Below are 14,642 nucleotides of genomic sequence, written 5' to 3'. Positions count from 1 at the left end.
CGCAGGGGTAAGTCTTAGTGTGTGTGTGTCTTTACATCAAGGAGAACAAGAAGTCACATTGTTGTAACTTCATATAGTTGTACAACTAACAATAATTTAGTTTAAATCACTTCAACTGGTTATCAATCTTATAATTGTCTATTTGGATAGACTAGAAAAAAAAGCAAAAAAAAAAATTTATTATTATTGATAAATAATTAAAAAAGTGTTAAATATAAACTTCTAAAATCATTATGTGGGGTTTTGGTCAGGTTTAATTTTAGTGAGCTGACTAAACTGAAAAGCAGGATGATCAGGAGAAGTGTGTTGCAGGGACCCCTGGCAGGACGTCCCCTGGTGTGTTTGGGTCTCGTCCCGCAGCTGTGACGTCTCTCAGGCCTTCTCAGACTTTGAGCTCTACAACATGATTCGTCTTGGCGCCCACCTCGGCTCCGGCTCCACCGTCTGGATCAAGCCACACAAGTTTGACTACAGTGACCTCGGTCAGTGACAGCTGTCCTGATGAGGCCAAATTTACTTGTTGTTTGGTGGGTTTTGGGGTAAGACGGCGCTCCTCTCTCCGTCCTCCCAGGGTTCAGCCCCCCCTCCATCCTGGTCTCGGTGAAGGATCAGCAGCTGATGGTGAAGGTGCAGTTTCCCTGTGCTGCCAACAGGAGGTGCTCTCTGGAGAGGTGCTGTCCCATCTCTGAACTGATTGACCCCTGGACAACAGTGACTGTGTACAACAATATCAATCGCTCAGAATACCAGGTCAGAAAATCTGTGAGCCGTTGTTGTTTGGCTCAGACTATCAAAGTCCTGCCGGTGCAAGTACATGAAAAAGTTTGAATCCTCTTTGAAATTAAGTTTGATTATGGAGACCTCTTCAACACAAAAACTGTTAAGCTGATTAAATGTTGCTGCAGCGTTTTGTGTTGTTGCAGAGCCGGACGGTTTGGACCCAGGAGGTCGTCTCCTTTGTGGCGTTTCCTGGTTTGTCTCCTGGTCAGAACTACTGTGCTGTGGCCAACTTCTCCTTTCCGACCTTCTCCATGGCTGCATCCCCAAAGTCCGCCCCTCAGTGTGTTGAGATCGTCTCAAAATCAGGTACGAGGACGACTAGATTCACTTTTAAAGGTTAATTTTTAGCCTTTCTCCGAAGCACTGGTTGAATTTGACAGCTCAACTTGTCATTGGGAAAGTTGGAAATGAAAATGGTGGATGCTGATTTTGGTTTTAGAGGGATCCATTATAAATTAGACTCATTCTTGATTTAGCTGCTGGTTCTCTAATAATAAAGAAAATGGTGGAACCTGGAAAAGGAAAATAGCAATCATTACAGTCAACTCTATACGTTTTGCTTTTGCCAGATAGATAATGTTCATTTACAGGAAGCATGAAATTTAATCCCTTAACTCAGAGAGTTTCCTCTACTCAAGAAAAGCAGGATCAATGTTAACTCGTGTTTTATGAAGAAGTCGAAGTTGGCATCAGAACAGGAGCTGCCAAACTTCCATTCAGCAGCAGAGAAAGTTTCAAATCTCCTCTGTGCCTTTCAACATTAAAGGCATTAAGAGAAGATATAAAAGAAAAACAAGACAAAATGAAAAGCCCAAAACAGGAAGAGTGAGGCAGAGTTCAGGTTCACAAAGAGGTCTGGGCTGTTTGTAATTTGTCATATTTTATAAGTTTAACAACTAAATGGGGTTAACTCGTCACAGTTGAGTTCAGAGGATCTTTCAGGATCTGGCACTGAATCGGCTCTAATCCGCGTTACAATCCAAATGAAATCTCTTACTGGCAGGTCGCTGCTGGTTTGTTAAACCTGTATGTTTTGTGTCCTCAGGGCTGGTGCCTGCACTGGGTCTGGGAGTCCTGCTGACGTCCCTGCTCCTCGTCCCGCTCCTCGTAGTGTTTGTGAAAAGAACAAGACCAGCTGCACCGACCACAGAGTGTCAACCCAAAACTCTGGTACGACTTTTTTATTTCTCTCTTTTCATGCTGCTCTTCAGTTTCTGGATCAAACATCCCTGTCTCTCTTTCCTGAAGGCGTCTCTTCAGGACTCAGTCTCTCTGGTCCCCCTGTCCCTGGTCCCAGTTGACCCTTGCGACATTCACTTGGAAGTCCCCATCGACCACATTTCCACTGAGTCATCCTCCAGTCAGGACTCCGACCAGGAGAAGATTTCAGCCCTGGGAAAGTCCCACACCTGTGATCCTTTCCAACACCATCCCAGGACTGATGCAGTTTACTGGGACAGCAGAGGGATGGAGCTGGACCTGGACCAAGGCCTGGACTCTGGCATCAGCATCCCTCATGTGTCTCATTCTTTTGAGACAACAAACGGAGACTGATACTAAAACCTGAGACACGTCACCGTGAGTGCCGCTCTGTGAAGGTAGGAGTTCAAATTGTAAAAAATATTAATCAATATATGACAAACAGTACAGATATTAAAATACTGAAAGAATTAAGGAGCAGAAATGTATGTAGTGTTTTGACCACTTTGCCTTGAAAGCATCCAGTTGAATCGGTTGACTGTATATCAGATAAGATCTAAGAGCTGTCGGAGGAAGAGTGAGGGGATGAGGCGGATCGAAGGACTTACTTTGAACACTTTAGATTTAGTTAGACAAAATAAGATTCCATATTGGGCTTCAGGAAAGGAATGTACGAGTGTTCCTTATATTGGACTTAAGCTCAGTTTGAATCCCCTGTAGCTGACCCTGACCTTTGACCTTTCCTTCTTTTTAACAAAGACCAGAACATGATGATATTATGAGCAGCGTGAGCATTAAAATGTGGCTCCCGATTCGAAAGCTTTCTGCGGCTCTGACCTCAGGTCACGGCCTGATATGAGTCAGAGAATTGACTGGTGAGTGATGCGTACCAATGAAGCAGAAATGGTTTATCTGCAGAGTCCAAGAGGAGCTCTTTCTTTCTACGCAGACATCCGTGGACTCGGTGAAGACTCTAAATCTGGTTGTCCCCCCCCCTCCCTGTGCTTTTTGTGCTGACATCCAGTCCAAACCATAAACTTCATAAACAAGAACTAAGAAAACTTCTGATGCTGCCCCCCCCCCCCCTCCTCCTCCACGTGTCATGCAGCCAGCAGCTCCTTCATGCTGTTTTCTCCCCCACCAAAGTGATGAAGAAGGGCAGTTGTTCCTGTCACTCACTGCCCTGAAATGTTTCTGACTCACAGTTGCCCCGTCGGAGCGTCGCTGCTTCTTGCCCGTGACTGACACCACATTCTGCCTCCGGCGTTAAAAACCAGGCACATCTTGACATCCCGCTTTTCTGCCGTCTGTTTTGCTGGTGTTGCATTCTTTCCGCAACATTGGGGGAGCCTTGGAGGTTTGGCCGTCCAGCATTGTTTGTCTCCCCTTCTACCTTTTCCAGAGTCCACAGAGACCTGGGGGGTCGTCCAAAGCATGTCTTTTATTAATAAACACAGTGCTTACATCGCGGAGAGATGATTAATGTTTGAAGCAAAAAGTTGGCTGGTGGGAGTGAGCACCTGACTACACAACAGTGGAGCTGCTGTTCTCTCCAGCATCCAGCAGCAGCACACAGTTGACTGTTTTATTTCATTTTCTGCTTTTTGCAGCAACTTTTCTGTGATGGATTTATTTTTGTCCGTTCTCTGCTTGTGTGTGCGTTGGCATGCTCTGTCCTGCAGAGCGATGTGTTAAGACACAGCTGATATCTGAGGCTTGTTTCGTGTTTTATTACGATTTCTTTCTATTTTTCTACCAGACCAGGAGTTTTGTGCTCACAGCTTCTCAGAGACAAACTATGTGCATAACCAAAAGTGCACCGAGGTTTTTAGGGTACTCTGTTGATGAGTGATTTTTAAATTGTAGAGACGTTAGTATGTGCAATTTCATTTGAAGGCAGAATGTGGACTTGTATAACAGATCATTTAAAGATAATTTAGCTTTCGCAAGTATTCTGTGCATCGTGTCATGAACTGAAATCTCAGATTCACTATTTCCTTTCTTCCATGGAGCTAAATTCAGGTTTACAAGCCTCTCAGCTTTTGAATGCCTTTTTAATGCCTGACTAAAAACGTACTCAGATGCTTATATATAAATAAGATTAGAAGCTGCTGTAATTGTTTCTCCTCAGTTCAGAAATTGAGTGTATTTACAAAACAGTCCCGTTTCTGAAACTGTTCTGTTTAAAATAATGTGGTGTAGCTTATTTTGCTCCCATGTCTACATTAGTTGAGTTTATCCAGGTGATCAGATTTGTTCTGTCTACATCATGAGTTCGAGCTGCATTTCAGTTAAGTGTTTGTCTAACGTCAATCATCAGCTGTATTTGAACCGGCAGACTGTATGTCCTCTCCTTATATCATACGCACTGCTCATCTTTCGCGGCTGGCAAGAAACACTTAGTCACTCGCTCAGTGACTCACCACCCCTCTGGGGTTCAGCTTTGTTTCTACCCCCAGCGTCGACTGTGACCATCCACAGATGGTCAGCGTCGCTCAATTGAGAAACATGTTGCGCGCCATAAACACTGCATGGCGGCACTTTTTTTGGACTTAACTGATGAAAAATACACACATGCTTTCCAAACGCACTGGAGTAAAAAACAAAAGGAGAGTTTGTTTAGTTGTATCGACAGTCTTTTATTTGGCTGAACATTTCATTCATTCAATAATTAATATACATGATATATACATAAGCAAACAGACGGCCTCGTCCCTGTTCAGCCATCTTGCAGTAAAAGTTGGCAGTGCATTCTTGGCCTGTTTAACAGTGTCTTCAGGTTTCTTTGCTTCATCCTTTCTCACATACACACGAGTGACGTCAGTTGTGTGATCGTGCGTTCCTTCTGCAGTTCGTCCTCAGACATCTCCGCTCATCTGCGCCAGTACTGTGGAGACACAAAGGTGAGAGCAGGTGCTGAGATTTAAAGGCAAAGTCAAACTTAGTAATCATGTACAAAACAAAAAAGCAGATACCACCTCTAAATCTCATTTTCATTGTATTACTATCATAGTTTATAACGAAATATATCAGCAGCTTTTCAACTTTAGACACTTTTTTTTTTTTTTTTGTACATTGTGTTTGTGAGTCCTTACCTGGGCAAACTTGTGTATCTGTTCGACAACAGCAGCAAACAAAGCGCCCACACTCTCATCGATAAGACTCTGCATGTAATGAACCGCCTCCTCATCTGACAAGTCCAGTCGAAACTTATCCTGAACCTGGAGGCAAAACAATTAACATTTCACTTGTCAAATGTTTAGATCCAGTATTTTTAATGTTTGGATTTTTATGTGGCCAGTTGGCTGGCGATCCTTTCGATGCTTGAATTTTCTAAAAAATGCTGTGACAAAGAAATTGTGCATTTTGAAAAATGAATAATAAAAACATGTCTTGTTTAAACTACTTCAGATGTTTGTTAATGTGAAAATTAATTCACCTCCCTTTCCTTTTCATTTTAAGGTGCTAACCTTTTTAACAGTCTTGTCGGGCTCCAGAGCGATGTCGGGAATATTGGCATCCACCATGAGGGAGAACAGATTCAGGATCAGGTTGGAGTATCTGAAATTAAGTGAGGACAGATGTTTTCCTGTGAAAAGGCCTATAAAGGTAGCTTGATTTGTTCAAGTCCATTAAAAGCTAATTGGTTTTACGTCACATAACTGCCAGCCTGTGATTTTTATAAGCTTATAACTATACATCCCCAGGTAAACCAAAGAAGTAGTCCCTATCTGCAAATGCAACACCCTCTGAGGGAAATGGTGACTAATCAATTGATCAAGCAAGTCAAACCCAGAATCTGAAGAAAAGAAAATATTTGGTGCAAGCTTACAAGTTGAGACTAGTTACGACACCTCAAAACGAAAGTAAATAACCGTATGAATTCCCACCTCCTGAGATGCAGGAAGGCGGTGTAGCACTGCTTCCTGAACTCCTGGTACTGCTCACTCTGCATCCCTCCCATCCCCTCCACCATCTCTTTACTCAGCTTCATGGGTGGAGGCAGCGGTTTGGGGTCTCTGCCCAGGATGTAGCCGAAGTCGATGTGGAACAGTTTCCCTGTAGGACGCAGAGAATACCTTTGAAAGCTGCTCAGTTTAATTCAACAGAATGTGAGGAAGAATGATGTTGGTCTCACCCGTCTTCGTCAGCAGCAGGTTGTCGAGATGTCTGTCTCCGACTCCCAGGATGTAGGTGATGACGCAGTAACCAGCTGGAAGGACACGGAGAGAGACGTCAGAAGTTCTGCAGGGTGAGCAAGCCAACAGCCTGAGCACTGATCTGCTCCAGCGGACAGAAACTCACCGCAGCTCTTGACGTAGGTGTCCATCACCTCGGAGCTGATGCCATATGGTCCTTTTTCACTCGGTGCATGCTTCCTGAAGAAGCTCTGTTAAAAAAACGATGACAGTAAAAGGACAGAGCAGTTTGTGTCAGTCAGCAGCCGTGTGGTGAAATCAGATGCTGCTTGTAGGACCTGAGCTGTGCTCACCTGGATATTGCCTTCAGTAGCCAGGACTTCAGCAACCGGAACAGACTGAACAAACTGCATAAAGCCTGGAACAAGAACATTTTTATGTGTTTTCCAGATACTTTTCTCTTTAAGTGACAGTAGCTCAAAGTTCTGCTGCAGGTTTTGCCAGATTTCCTTCAGAGGTTGTTTATTTTAATGGGACTGAGGAATAAAATCTGTTTCACTGTACTTATTCTGTTTATTTCCTACCAAACGCAGTAATGAATGATCTTACCATGCTTGGTGCTGGTGGCCAAAACTTTGTAAGGTGTCAACTTCAGGTCCAGATTCTCTTTCCTCAGAAGCTGAACACAAAAATACAGAAAGGTTTTTATTCAAAATGAGCATTTTTGTGACATACCAAAAGGAATCTTATGGATATGCACTTTTGTCAGCTTATGTGATCAGAAACGTTCACCAGTGTGGCAGCTGAAATAACTTCATTTTGTAGTAAAACAGAAAGCCAAAGAGATTTAATCACGGACCTGTGAAATAAAAGTATTCTTACTTTGTCCATCAGTGAGATGATCTGCAGGATCAGCTGGTCTTGTCGCAGGTCGTCTCCATGTTTGAAGATGACTGGATACATGGCTCCATCCTCAGCTTTGAAGATCAGCTTGGCTGGCATCAGAGCACTCTGACACACACACAGATGAACATTGTGTAGTTGAGACAAAGCTGATTTTTACTAATGTGAAAATAGGGATACATTACTGTAAATTACTTTCCCAACAATGACATAACACTTTGACTAGAATCAATGACAGTAGTCTGTCTTTATCAGCCGACAATAAAACACAAAGCTCAGAGAGGCTTCATATCCAAGAGTTACCAGACTCTTGATCTGTCTTTCGGGATTGTTCAGCTGTCTCGTACCTTGAAGAGTGTAGCCGTCTCAGGGATGATGCCCCTGATCTTGATCTGAGGCTCCAGAGGAAGAGGAATCGGCTCGATCTCTGAGAGATTCACCTTCTCGTTGTCAGCCAGCAGAGCCTGCAGGCGCTCCGTCTGCAAACACACACGAAGGGCCGCTGACATTAAAACAAGCAAGCAGGATCAGGATGTTGAGAACTGTTATAGGTCTGTATAAACTTGTACAGCAGATTTATTTTGCATGTGTCCTCTTCTTACTTTCTTCTTGCGGTTTCCACTCTCCCTCTGCACAGCTTTCATCAGCTGAACCAGCCTGTCTACAAAAGTCTGCTGGGCGGCCAACAGCGACCGCATCACCCTCACACTCTTATCCCCCTGGAGGGAGGAAAAAATGTGATCAGCAGTGGAGGTCAGAGAAAGAGCGCGATGAGGATATAATAAAGTCAGCTTGCTCTGAAATAATGCAGTACAGACAGACAACTGACCTTGAGCAAAGCCTGACTGAAGCGCCTCATGACGTTCAGGTACATCTCATGGGTCTTAGGATCTCTCTGCTGAGTGTCTTGATCCTCGCACTCCACAATCACATACCTGGAAGATGCACAACACTTGCTGAGTTGCTTTTGTTCCTCAGACACACACACACACACAAAAAAAAAACCAAACAAAACCATTGAACCTTACTAACCAGTACAAGTAGTTGGCGAGTGTGGAATTCTTGCAAGCACGCGAGATGAGGAACGTACACAGGTCTTGCTACAAAAAGATGCATTATCATAACGGGCATTAAGGGACTGATAGCTTCCTGTATTCTATGGGACAATCCTTTACTTTTATTTTTAGTGTCATTCTTACCTCCAGATTTTCGCTGTCAGCTCCTTCCTTTCCTTTCTGTGCAGCAGCGGACGGGGCAGACGTGCCCGACAGAATCTGTGAACTGTGGCAAAAGTAAAAAGTAAAACAGAGTTAGTAAAAATCTATAGGAGAACATCATGACTCAAAGCGTTTCCTCAAACTGACACAGTTTTAGCCTGTTTATTTTTAGGTCATCACAGTTAGGGGTTTGAAGCTCTCTGCTTCCAGCTGTGGATCTGCCAGTAAAAATTACAACACCCTAGGAGTCCATGATGGTATCTGAAAGAACAATAATCTAATTCTGCGAATAAGTTTCAGGCCCCTCAGCATCATTTTTAGCCACTAACCACAAGAAATACGCCACATGTGTCAAAGCTGCTTGTAGTGTTGATTTGTTAATGATCCACAGCCAGAGTAGCTGCTATTTCTAATCCAAAGTACCAACCTGTCCAGTGTGGAGTCATCTGAAAGTCCCTGGCTGTCTCTCTTACTGCCTGGTTCCAGCCCTCCCTGAATATCACTGAAATTTTCATATTTGAGCGCCTGGACCAGCTGCAGAAGATACATGAGTAGGTCCTGGAAAAGAGGAATTGGAATAATTAAAGCGGTACATGAGTTTCTTTCCATTTACATAGAAGCTCAGATCCCATAAAATGTTTAAGCTGTGAGATTAATAAAAAAAATTATAGTAAATCTTACATTTATGCTTTTTGAATTAAGTGAAGGTTTTAAGACAAAAAACAATTCCTCCACAGACTGATCCGTTATCATGCACCCACACACAGACTCTCCTTCACACCCCTCATGGCCACCCACGCCTACCTCATCGTCTGCCTGCTGGAGCCGGGCCACAGCGTACCGTCTGACTGTCGGGTTGGTGAACTGAGACGACAGCAACTCCAGTGAGTCCTCCACATCCATGGGCCTCCACTTACCCAGCAGTTCCAGAGCCTGCTTGGCCTCCTGGGGCAGATCCCAGTTCACACACTTGAGGAACTTTGTTAATGCCTGCAGCAAGAGGAGGCGGCAGCATTCAATGAGTGCAAGGTTATGTAAAGTAACGAGGCCCAGGATATTGTGAGAATAAGTTTGGTGAAGAGAGAATGGTACAACACATCCACCTTTTCCTGTGTGGTGAGGTAGTATCTGAACTTCCACACCAGATCCTGCTCTTCTGAGGTCAGCTGCTTGGTTGGAGGGTAGCTCACGATGATCTGTTGAGCGAAACACACACAGTGATCATTTCATTCCGCATGCAATTTTTATTTATTGCTATTTATACTGTGTAGTCTTTGGAATTTCATTTTTCATTTCATTTTTGTATTATGGTGAAGAATTTTCCATTTCGTTGGATTTGATTTCATAAAAACACTAGTTAAACACAAGGCTTACATTGAGCTGGTCACGTGTTGCAGCGTTGGGTTTCAGGTCGTGATCTGATGGCCCACTGCGGAGGCTACGAGCCAGTTTGTGATGTTTGCTCTCCACCAGGTTCTCCTGTGAGGACAAGTAAAGAAAACATACTTTACAATATAAATATTGGTGTAACCATTCCGAAACTGTGACACAAGTGCCCACAACCAGAAGAAAGGATTGCCCCCCTCTCATAAGACTGTGGGTACACAACTTCAAAAACATTAAAGTAATCAGAAAAGTTATTCCTCTCACCATCCCCATCTGTGGGTCAGGAACTTTGACAATGTCGCAGCTGGTAAGAACAGGTGATGTGTCGTCTCCATCCTGAATCAGAGCATCAATAAGATGATACCTTTTCAGTGTTGTAACAGATAGCTCCAAGCTTGGTCAATACTACTGGGTAATACAAACATTGTTGCATGAAAATACCTTTTCATAATAGACAATGCTGTACTCTTTGTCATTTGTCTTAACACGAGGGAACTCCACCATGAGGTACATGAAGTTAGAGCTGCGTTTTTCACTCTGCAGATAAACACACATGAAGAGCACATTTTAAATAAACTCAAAAAGACAAACATGTACCTGCCCTGACTGATCTCTACGTTCCAAGTCCTAATGAGGAGATGATGTGTATGAATTATAAAAGACTGCCTGACCTCATTGATCATTTCAATCTCTCTGAAGGTCAGCCGGTCCAGCCAGTCCACCTTCACCATGTGGCCCTGTCGATGAGCTTTTGTCAGCTGCGTGGACAGGAGAGGGGGGAGGATGGAGAGAGAGAGGGCAGGGAAAGAGGGAAAGAACGAGGTTTACTAGAACACACACACACACACAAAAAAAAAAAAAAAAAAAAAAAATCCATACAGTGACGGAGATTCTGTTGCAGCAGACCTGGTCACAGCATGATTGCTGGTGTGCAAACAGCTCAACCAATCATGCACAAACTCATTGACAGCAGCCCATCCAGCACCTCTGATCACACACTCAGCAGCCAATCCACTCATCAGTAAGTGTGGGTGTCAAGAATGTAAGCGCACACTTGGCCATGAACAGGAAGCCCACAACTCAGCTGGTTAGAATTAGTTCTCTTTGGCCTTTAAAACAACATGAACTGGTAGCAGCCCAGAAAAAACCTTCTATGTATTAAGGCATCTGCACTCAGGATCAGGGAAAAAAAATATATTGAGGAATCAGCGAGTCTATTTGAGGAATAAACTTAATAAAGACGAGCGAAATCCAGTCAGATGATGTTAAAATGAAATGTGCTCCCTGATGCCCTTCGTTAAATATTTCTAAAAGTTTCCAAATATTATTTTCCTGCGTCCACATACAGACAAAATCCATGCACACACAGAATACACTGACGCATGGCAACAGCAGAAAATTTAAAAACTGACATGTGTGATGCTTGCAAGAACAGAGCCATACTCCTTGATCGACAAGTTGTTGACAGCAAAACCTGGGTCAAAGTGTATTTGTATGGGTTTATACTGCATGAATGTCTTCCACACAGAACAAAACAAAGAGTTCAGAACGTTTATTTAACTTTCCTGACACAATCTGAATTGTTCTAATGTGGCAATCCTCATGTAACTCAGTTTGACATAAGTTAAAAGAAAATATTAGGATTTATCTGCAAATACACTTTGTCCAAGGTCTTGTTCACACACATACAGTACACAACACACTTTCTGCATTGCCAACACTAACTCCTCCACTTGTACTCACATCACTGAGTACCTCCAGGTCAGGGCCCTGGAACAGATGATGGTTTAGACAGGGCTTTGCACCGGAGGGAATCCAACGCACACAAGGTTTCCTTTTCACTCAGCATCCTAACTTTTTCCCCTCATCCTTTCAGTAATACCCCCTCTTTCTTCTCTCCTGCAATATTACACTCTGCAGTCTTTGACCTTGTTCTACTGGCCACACAAATATTGTACCTTGGCGAGCCTGCCCATCTGGTCCTCTGCCAGGCTGCTGCTGGTGCGTCCTGGCGTGGTGGTGGGCTCCCCTCCATCACCCTCAACGCCTGGCCAAACCTTCAGGTCATGCATCCCTTGTCTGAACATGCTAAAAGAAGACAGAAAGAGGTGTATCAGTGCGTTTGTACATTAGAAATTGTTTAACCTTGCAGCAAGATGAAGGACATTTGCAACATAACAATAAAAACACTGCAGTGTGTCAGACTCACCCATATTTGCCGAAAAGAGTGACAGTGGTGCCTCCCACCGGTACAGCTCTGCCAGGCCCGTAGATGTCCCACACTGTGAGAGCCACCTGGGCGCTTTGAGGAAGGTCTGGGTACTTGACTGGTAGCCGCAACCATTCGTTCCAGCTGTGGAGGTTGAAGAGTTAATACATGGGAAAAAAAAGAAATGAAAATGTTATTTTCTAGCACTTAAAGAAAGGGTCTGCTAGTATTGGAGGGAAATGGAGAAAAAAAACACGGGTATGTTTAGACCAGAGGTCTCCAACTGCAGTCCTGGAGGGCCACTGTCCTCTGCTGAAGTCTGATCAGGAGCCACACATTTGAATTTGGAGCAGGAAACATCTAAAACATGCAGGACCGGATTTGGACACCTCTGGTTTAAACAGTTGATGTACAGTAAGAGGAAGAATGAGAACTCACTTCCAACGTGTGCTGAAAGCTTTATACGAAGTGCGAACAGGCAAGGCGAGAGGTTTTCCTTCAGCAAACACCTGACAGGTAACGTAGAGGTCTGAGCAGTTCTCTTGGTAGAGGCCAGAGAACCGCAGCATGGGGTCTTCAAGCAGCGCTTTGTAGCTCTTCTGCTCTCGCTTTCCTTCTAAACTTCCTCTGGAGGAGGAGAGGAGAGCAAAAGAGGTACAGACAAATAGGAAATATGTTAATGTTATGAAAAGTGCTAGAACTGGTCCTCTTACAGGAAGATCAACATTTGGAGACTCATTTGTGGTTTGTTTGTTTGGGCAACAATTAAAGTCATGAGCTACACACATGATATTAATTCAGAGATAATTGGGTCATGTGGAAGAAAGTAAACATCCAACTAACTACATTTTGTAATTTAATTCTGGTGGGGTAGAATTTAGAAACTCTTTCTATGAAATAACAATATGAACACTAAACATTTTAGAAGTTTTGAAACATTTTGCATTTCTTCAAACAAGAGCTGCAACTAAGGACAAAACTTGTGAACAAACTTGTAAATGACTGTTTTCATGAGCTGAGCATGAAGTGACGAGTATTTTTACAGCTCCATAAACGAGAGAAAAGCAGCACATCCTTATATTTTACTTTGACAAATGACTTACTGTAACTGTTTTTAGTGTAAAGTCAGACAGACTATTGAGACAACTCATTGAAATAAAATCAGATTAGTTGACACTCATGGGGACCCTCAGTAGCTTAAACTAATATTAAAGTCTAACTAACCCTAAACAGGTCACAGATCATTTAAGATTAGATTACATTTGTACATGAATCTCCTGGAGATTTAACTCTACAGCAGTCCATGTTACAGAAATGTAACATGGACGTTATGGGGACTTTCTGTCCCCAATTAGAGACAAACACACAAACGAGCATCCTGTCAAGTCACAAGACACGTTAGTCTGACGTAAAGCGGCACATTACGTCGAAAACTTACATCTTAAGTTGAACGTTGATGTCCAGGTCACAGCTGTAAACATAGTTGAACTTATCAGTGTCCATCCTCGGACGGAGAAACGCTCACTTTGACCCGAACCTGACGGCCGGACGGTTAGTTGAGACTTTAGCGAGCGACAAGGCCTCGGATCGGTGCTACAGAGCCCGGGGGGAGCCAGCTAACAGCCCGCAGACACGGCCAGAGACGGCTTCAGTCCGTGGAGCGGGTGAAGAAGACCACTTTCAGCTCCCGGATTCACGGTAAACACATTATTTTGACGGCTGTCTCGCCGGACATGATTTGGTATTTTCGATAGCTGCACAACAACACAGCCGCATCCGAAATCTACAGCCAGCCCAAACAAGTCGATCCGGCTGCAGTGCTGCTGAGAGGAGAAGCCGGCCGATCGGTGTATTGGGACTCTACTCATCACGCCTGGCTACAAAAAGTGGAAAGGCGGAAGAAGGCGTGGTTTCCAGGGCGCTTTTTAAAGAAACACTCAGCTGAAGATCATCTTAAATACTTCTTAAATCATTATTTTAGCTCTTAGCATCTCTATATAGGCAAGTAATGTATTATTTTGATCAAATAGGATAAGATTTTTTTCCTTCAATAAAATCATGCAGACTAAAATCAATTAACTGATAGCTGTGCTAATAGGTTTTTAATCAGAATCAGGAATACTTTATAAATCTGAAGATCAGAAATACTGCCACTAATAGCAATTATATTAATATTAAATACATCCATTCAGAACATATCTAGTAATAGGAACTAGAAATGTGTTTTTAGTGTGCTTGTTTATGATCAATTATTTGCTGAAGTTATGAGAAATTGCTGGAGTGTAACATAATTTTACAGAGCTATTAACTTTCTATGGTACAGTTTTTCTACATAGAAGATAATCAACACGCCAAAAAACAAAAGGAAAAAAAAACAACAGTCTTTTAATCAAAGAGTCAATATGCCAAGTATGATGACTTCATGACGACAATCTTGTGAACTTTCAACAGAAAAGTTAAAATGCACCAGTTAAAATGCACTTGTCACCAATTAAGTGCATGTCCGTGAACGGCAACAGGCGTGTGACAGGAAAATTCTCATCGTTTGTTTAGATGAGATCCTCCCTGTTCATCCATGCTGACGACAACTAGTTGACAAGTCAGGGTGTGAACCTTTGTCAGACTTTTGTAGGAGACTCATGGGCACAGAAGAGGCCACGCCATCTGAACGTCATGAAGATCAAAAGTAGAAATGTTATCCAAATAAAACAATGAAGTCAAAAAGGAAACTGACTTTTGAAATATCCAGACTATTCCATCATCCCTTTATAAAATTAATGGCAACTTAATCTGCAGCAATTTATCGGA

General features: G+C 43.1%; 2 protein-coding genes across 2 annotated transcripts; one reads left to right on the top strand and one right to left on the bottom strand.

The window, feature by feature from the left end:
- Positions 1-6,684, top strand: LOC115058985 (uncharacterized). Its single transcript, XM_029526564.1, has 6 exons — positions 1-7; positions 313-482; positions 572-750; positions 924-1,086; positions 1,826-1,950; positions 2,029-6,684. Exons 2-6 carry the CDS (start codon positions 404-406, stop codon positions 2,332-2,334), a joined length of 852 nt encoding a protein of 283 aa, XP_029382424.1. The 5' UTR covers positions 1-7; positions 313-403; the 3' UTR covers positions 2,335-6,684.
- pik3c3 (phosphatidylinositol 3-kinase, catalytic subunit type 3) lies at positions 4,601-13,622 on the bottom strand. The gene is made up of 25 exons (XM_029526563.1): positions 13,273-13,622; positions 12,273-12,461; positions 11,835-11,978; positions 11,584-11,713; positions 10,297-10,383; positions 10,067-10,162; positions 9,890-9,961; positions 9,614-9,718; positions 9,343-9,435; positions 9,044-9,229; positions 8,667-8,797; positions 8,222-8,303; positions 8,055-8,122; positions 7,852-7,957; positions 7,625-7,741; positions 7,370-7,501; positions 7,002-7,130; positions 6,729-6,798; positions 6,473-6,537; positions 6,286-6,370; positions 6,119-6,193; positions 5,871-6,039; positions 5,451-5,541; positions 5,076-5,201; positions 4,601-4,867 (listed from the first exon to the last, which is right to left on the bottom strand). The coding sequence occupies exons 1-25, from the start codon at positions 13,335-13,337 to the stop codon at positions 4,853-4,855; spliced, it is 2,628 nt and encodes an 875-aa protein (XP_029382423.1). The 5' UTR covers positions 13,338-13,622; the 3' UTR covers positions 4,601-4,852.
- Between the last annotated feature and the right edge of the window lie 1,020 nt (positions 13,623-14,642).

Source organism: Echeneis naucrates, chromosome 18 (assembly GCF_900963305.1).
Source record: "Echeneis naucrates chromosome 18, fEcheNa1.1, whole genome shotgun sequence".
In the NCBI taxonomy this organism is placed as follows: domain Eukaryota; kingdom Metazoa; phylum Chordata; class Actinopteri; order Carangiformes; family Echeneidae; genus Echeneis; species Echeneis naucrates.
The sequence above is the reverse complement of the archived record's forward strand: the minus strand, read 5'-3'. Positions and strand labels throughout refer to the sequence as shown.

Coding starts and splice junctions, on each gene's coding strand:
- LOC115058985 (XM_029526564.1), top strand. CDS start 404: ATGATTCGTCTTGGCGCCCACCTCGGCTCCGGCTCCACCGTCTGGATC. Junction 483..571: donor GTTTGACTACAGTGACCTCG/GTCAGTGACAGC, acceptor CCGTCCTCCCAG/GGTTCAGCCCCCCCTCCATC. Junction 751..923: donor TCAATCGCTCAGAATACCAG/GTCAGAAAATCT, acceptor GTGTTGTTGCAG/AGCCGGACGGTTTGGACCCA.
- pik3c3 (XM_029526563.1), bottom strand. CDS start 13,337: ATGGACACTGATAAGTTCAACTATGTTTACAGCTGTGACCTGGACATC. Junction 9,962..10,066: donor GCATTGTCTATTATGAAAAG/GTATTTTCATGC, acceptor GCTCTGATTCAG/GATGGAGACGACACATCACC. Junction 6,538..6,728: donor GGCCACCAGCACCAAGCATG/GTAAGATCATTC, acceptor TTCTTGTTCCAG/GCTTTATGCAGTTTGTTCAG.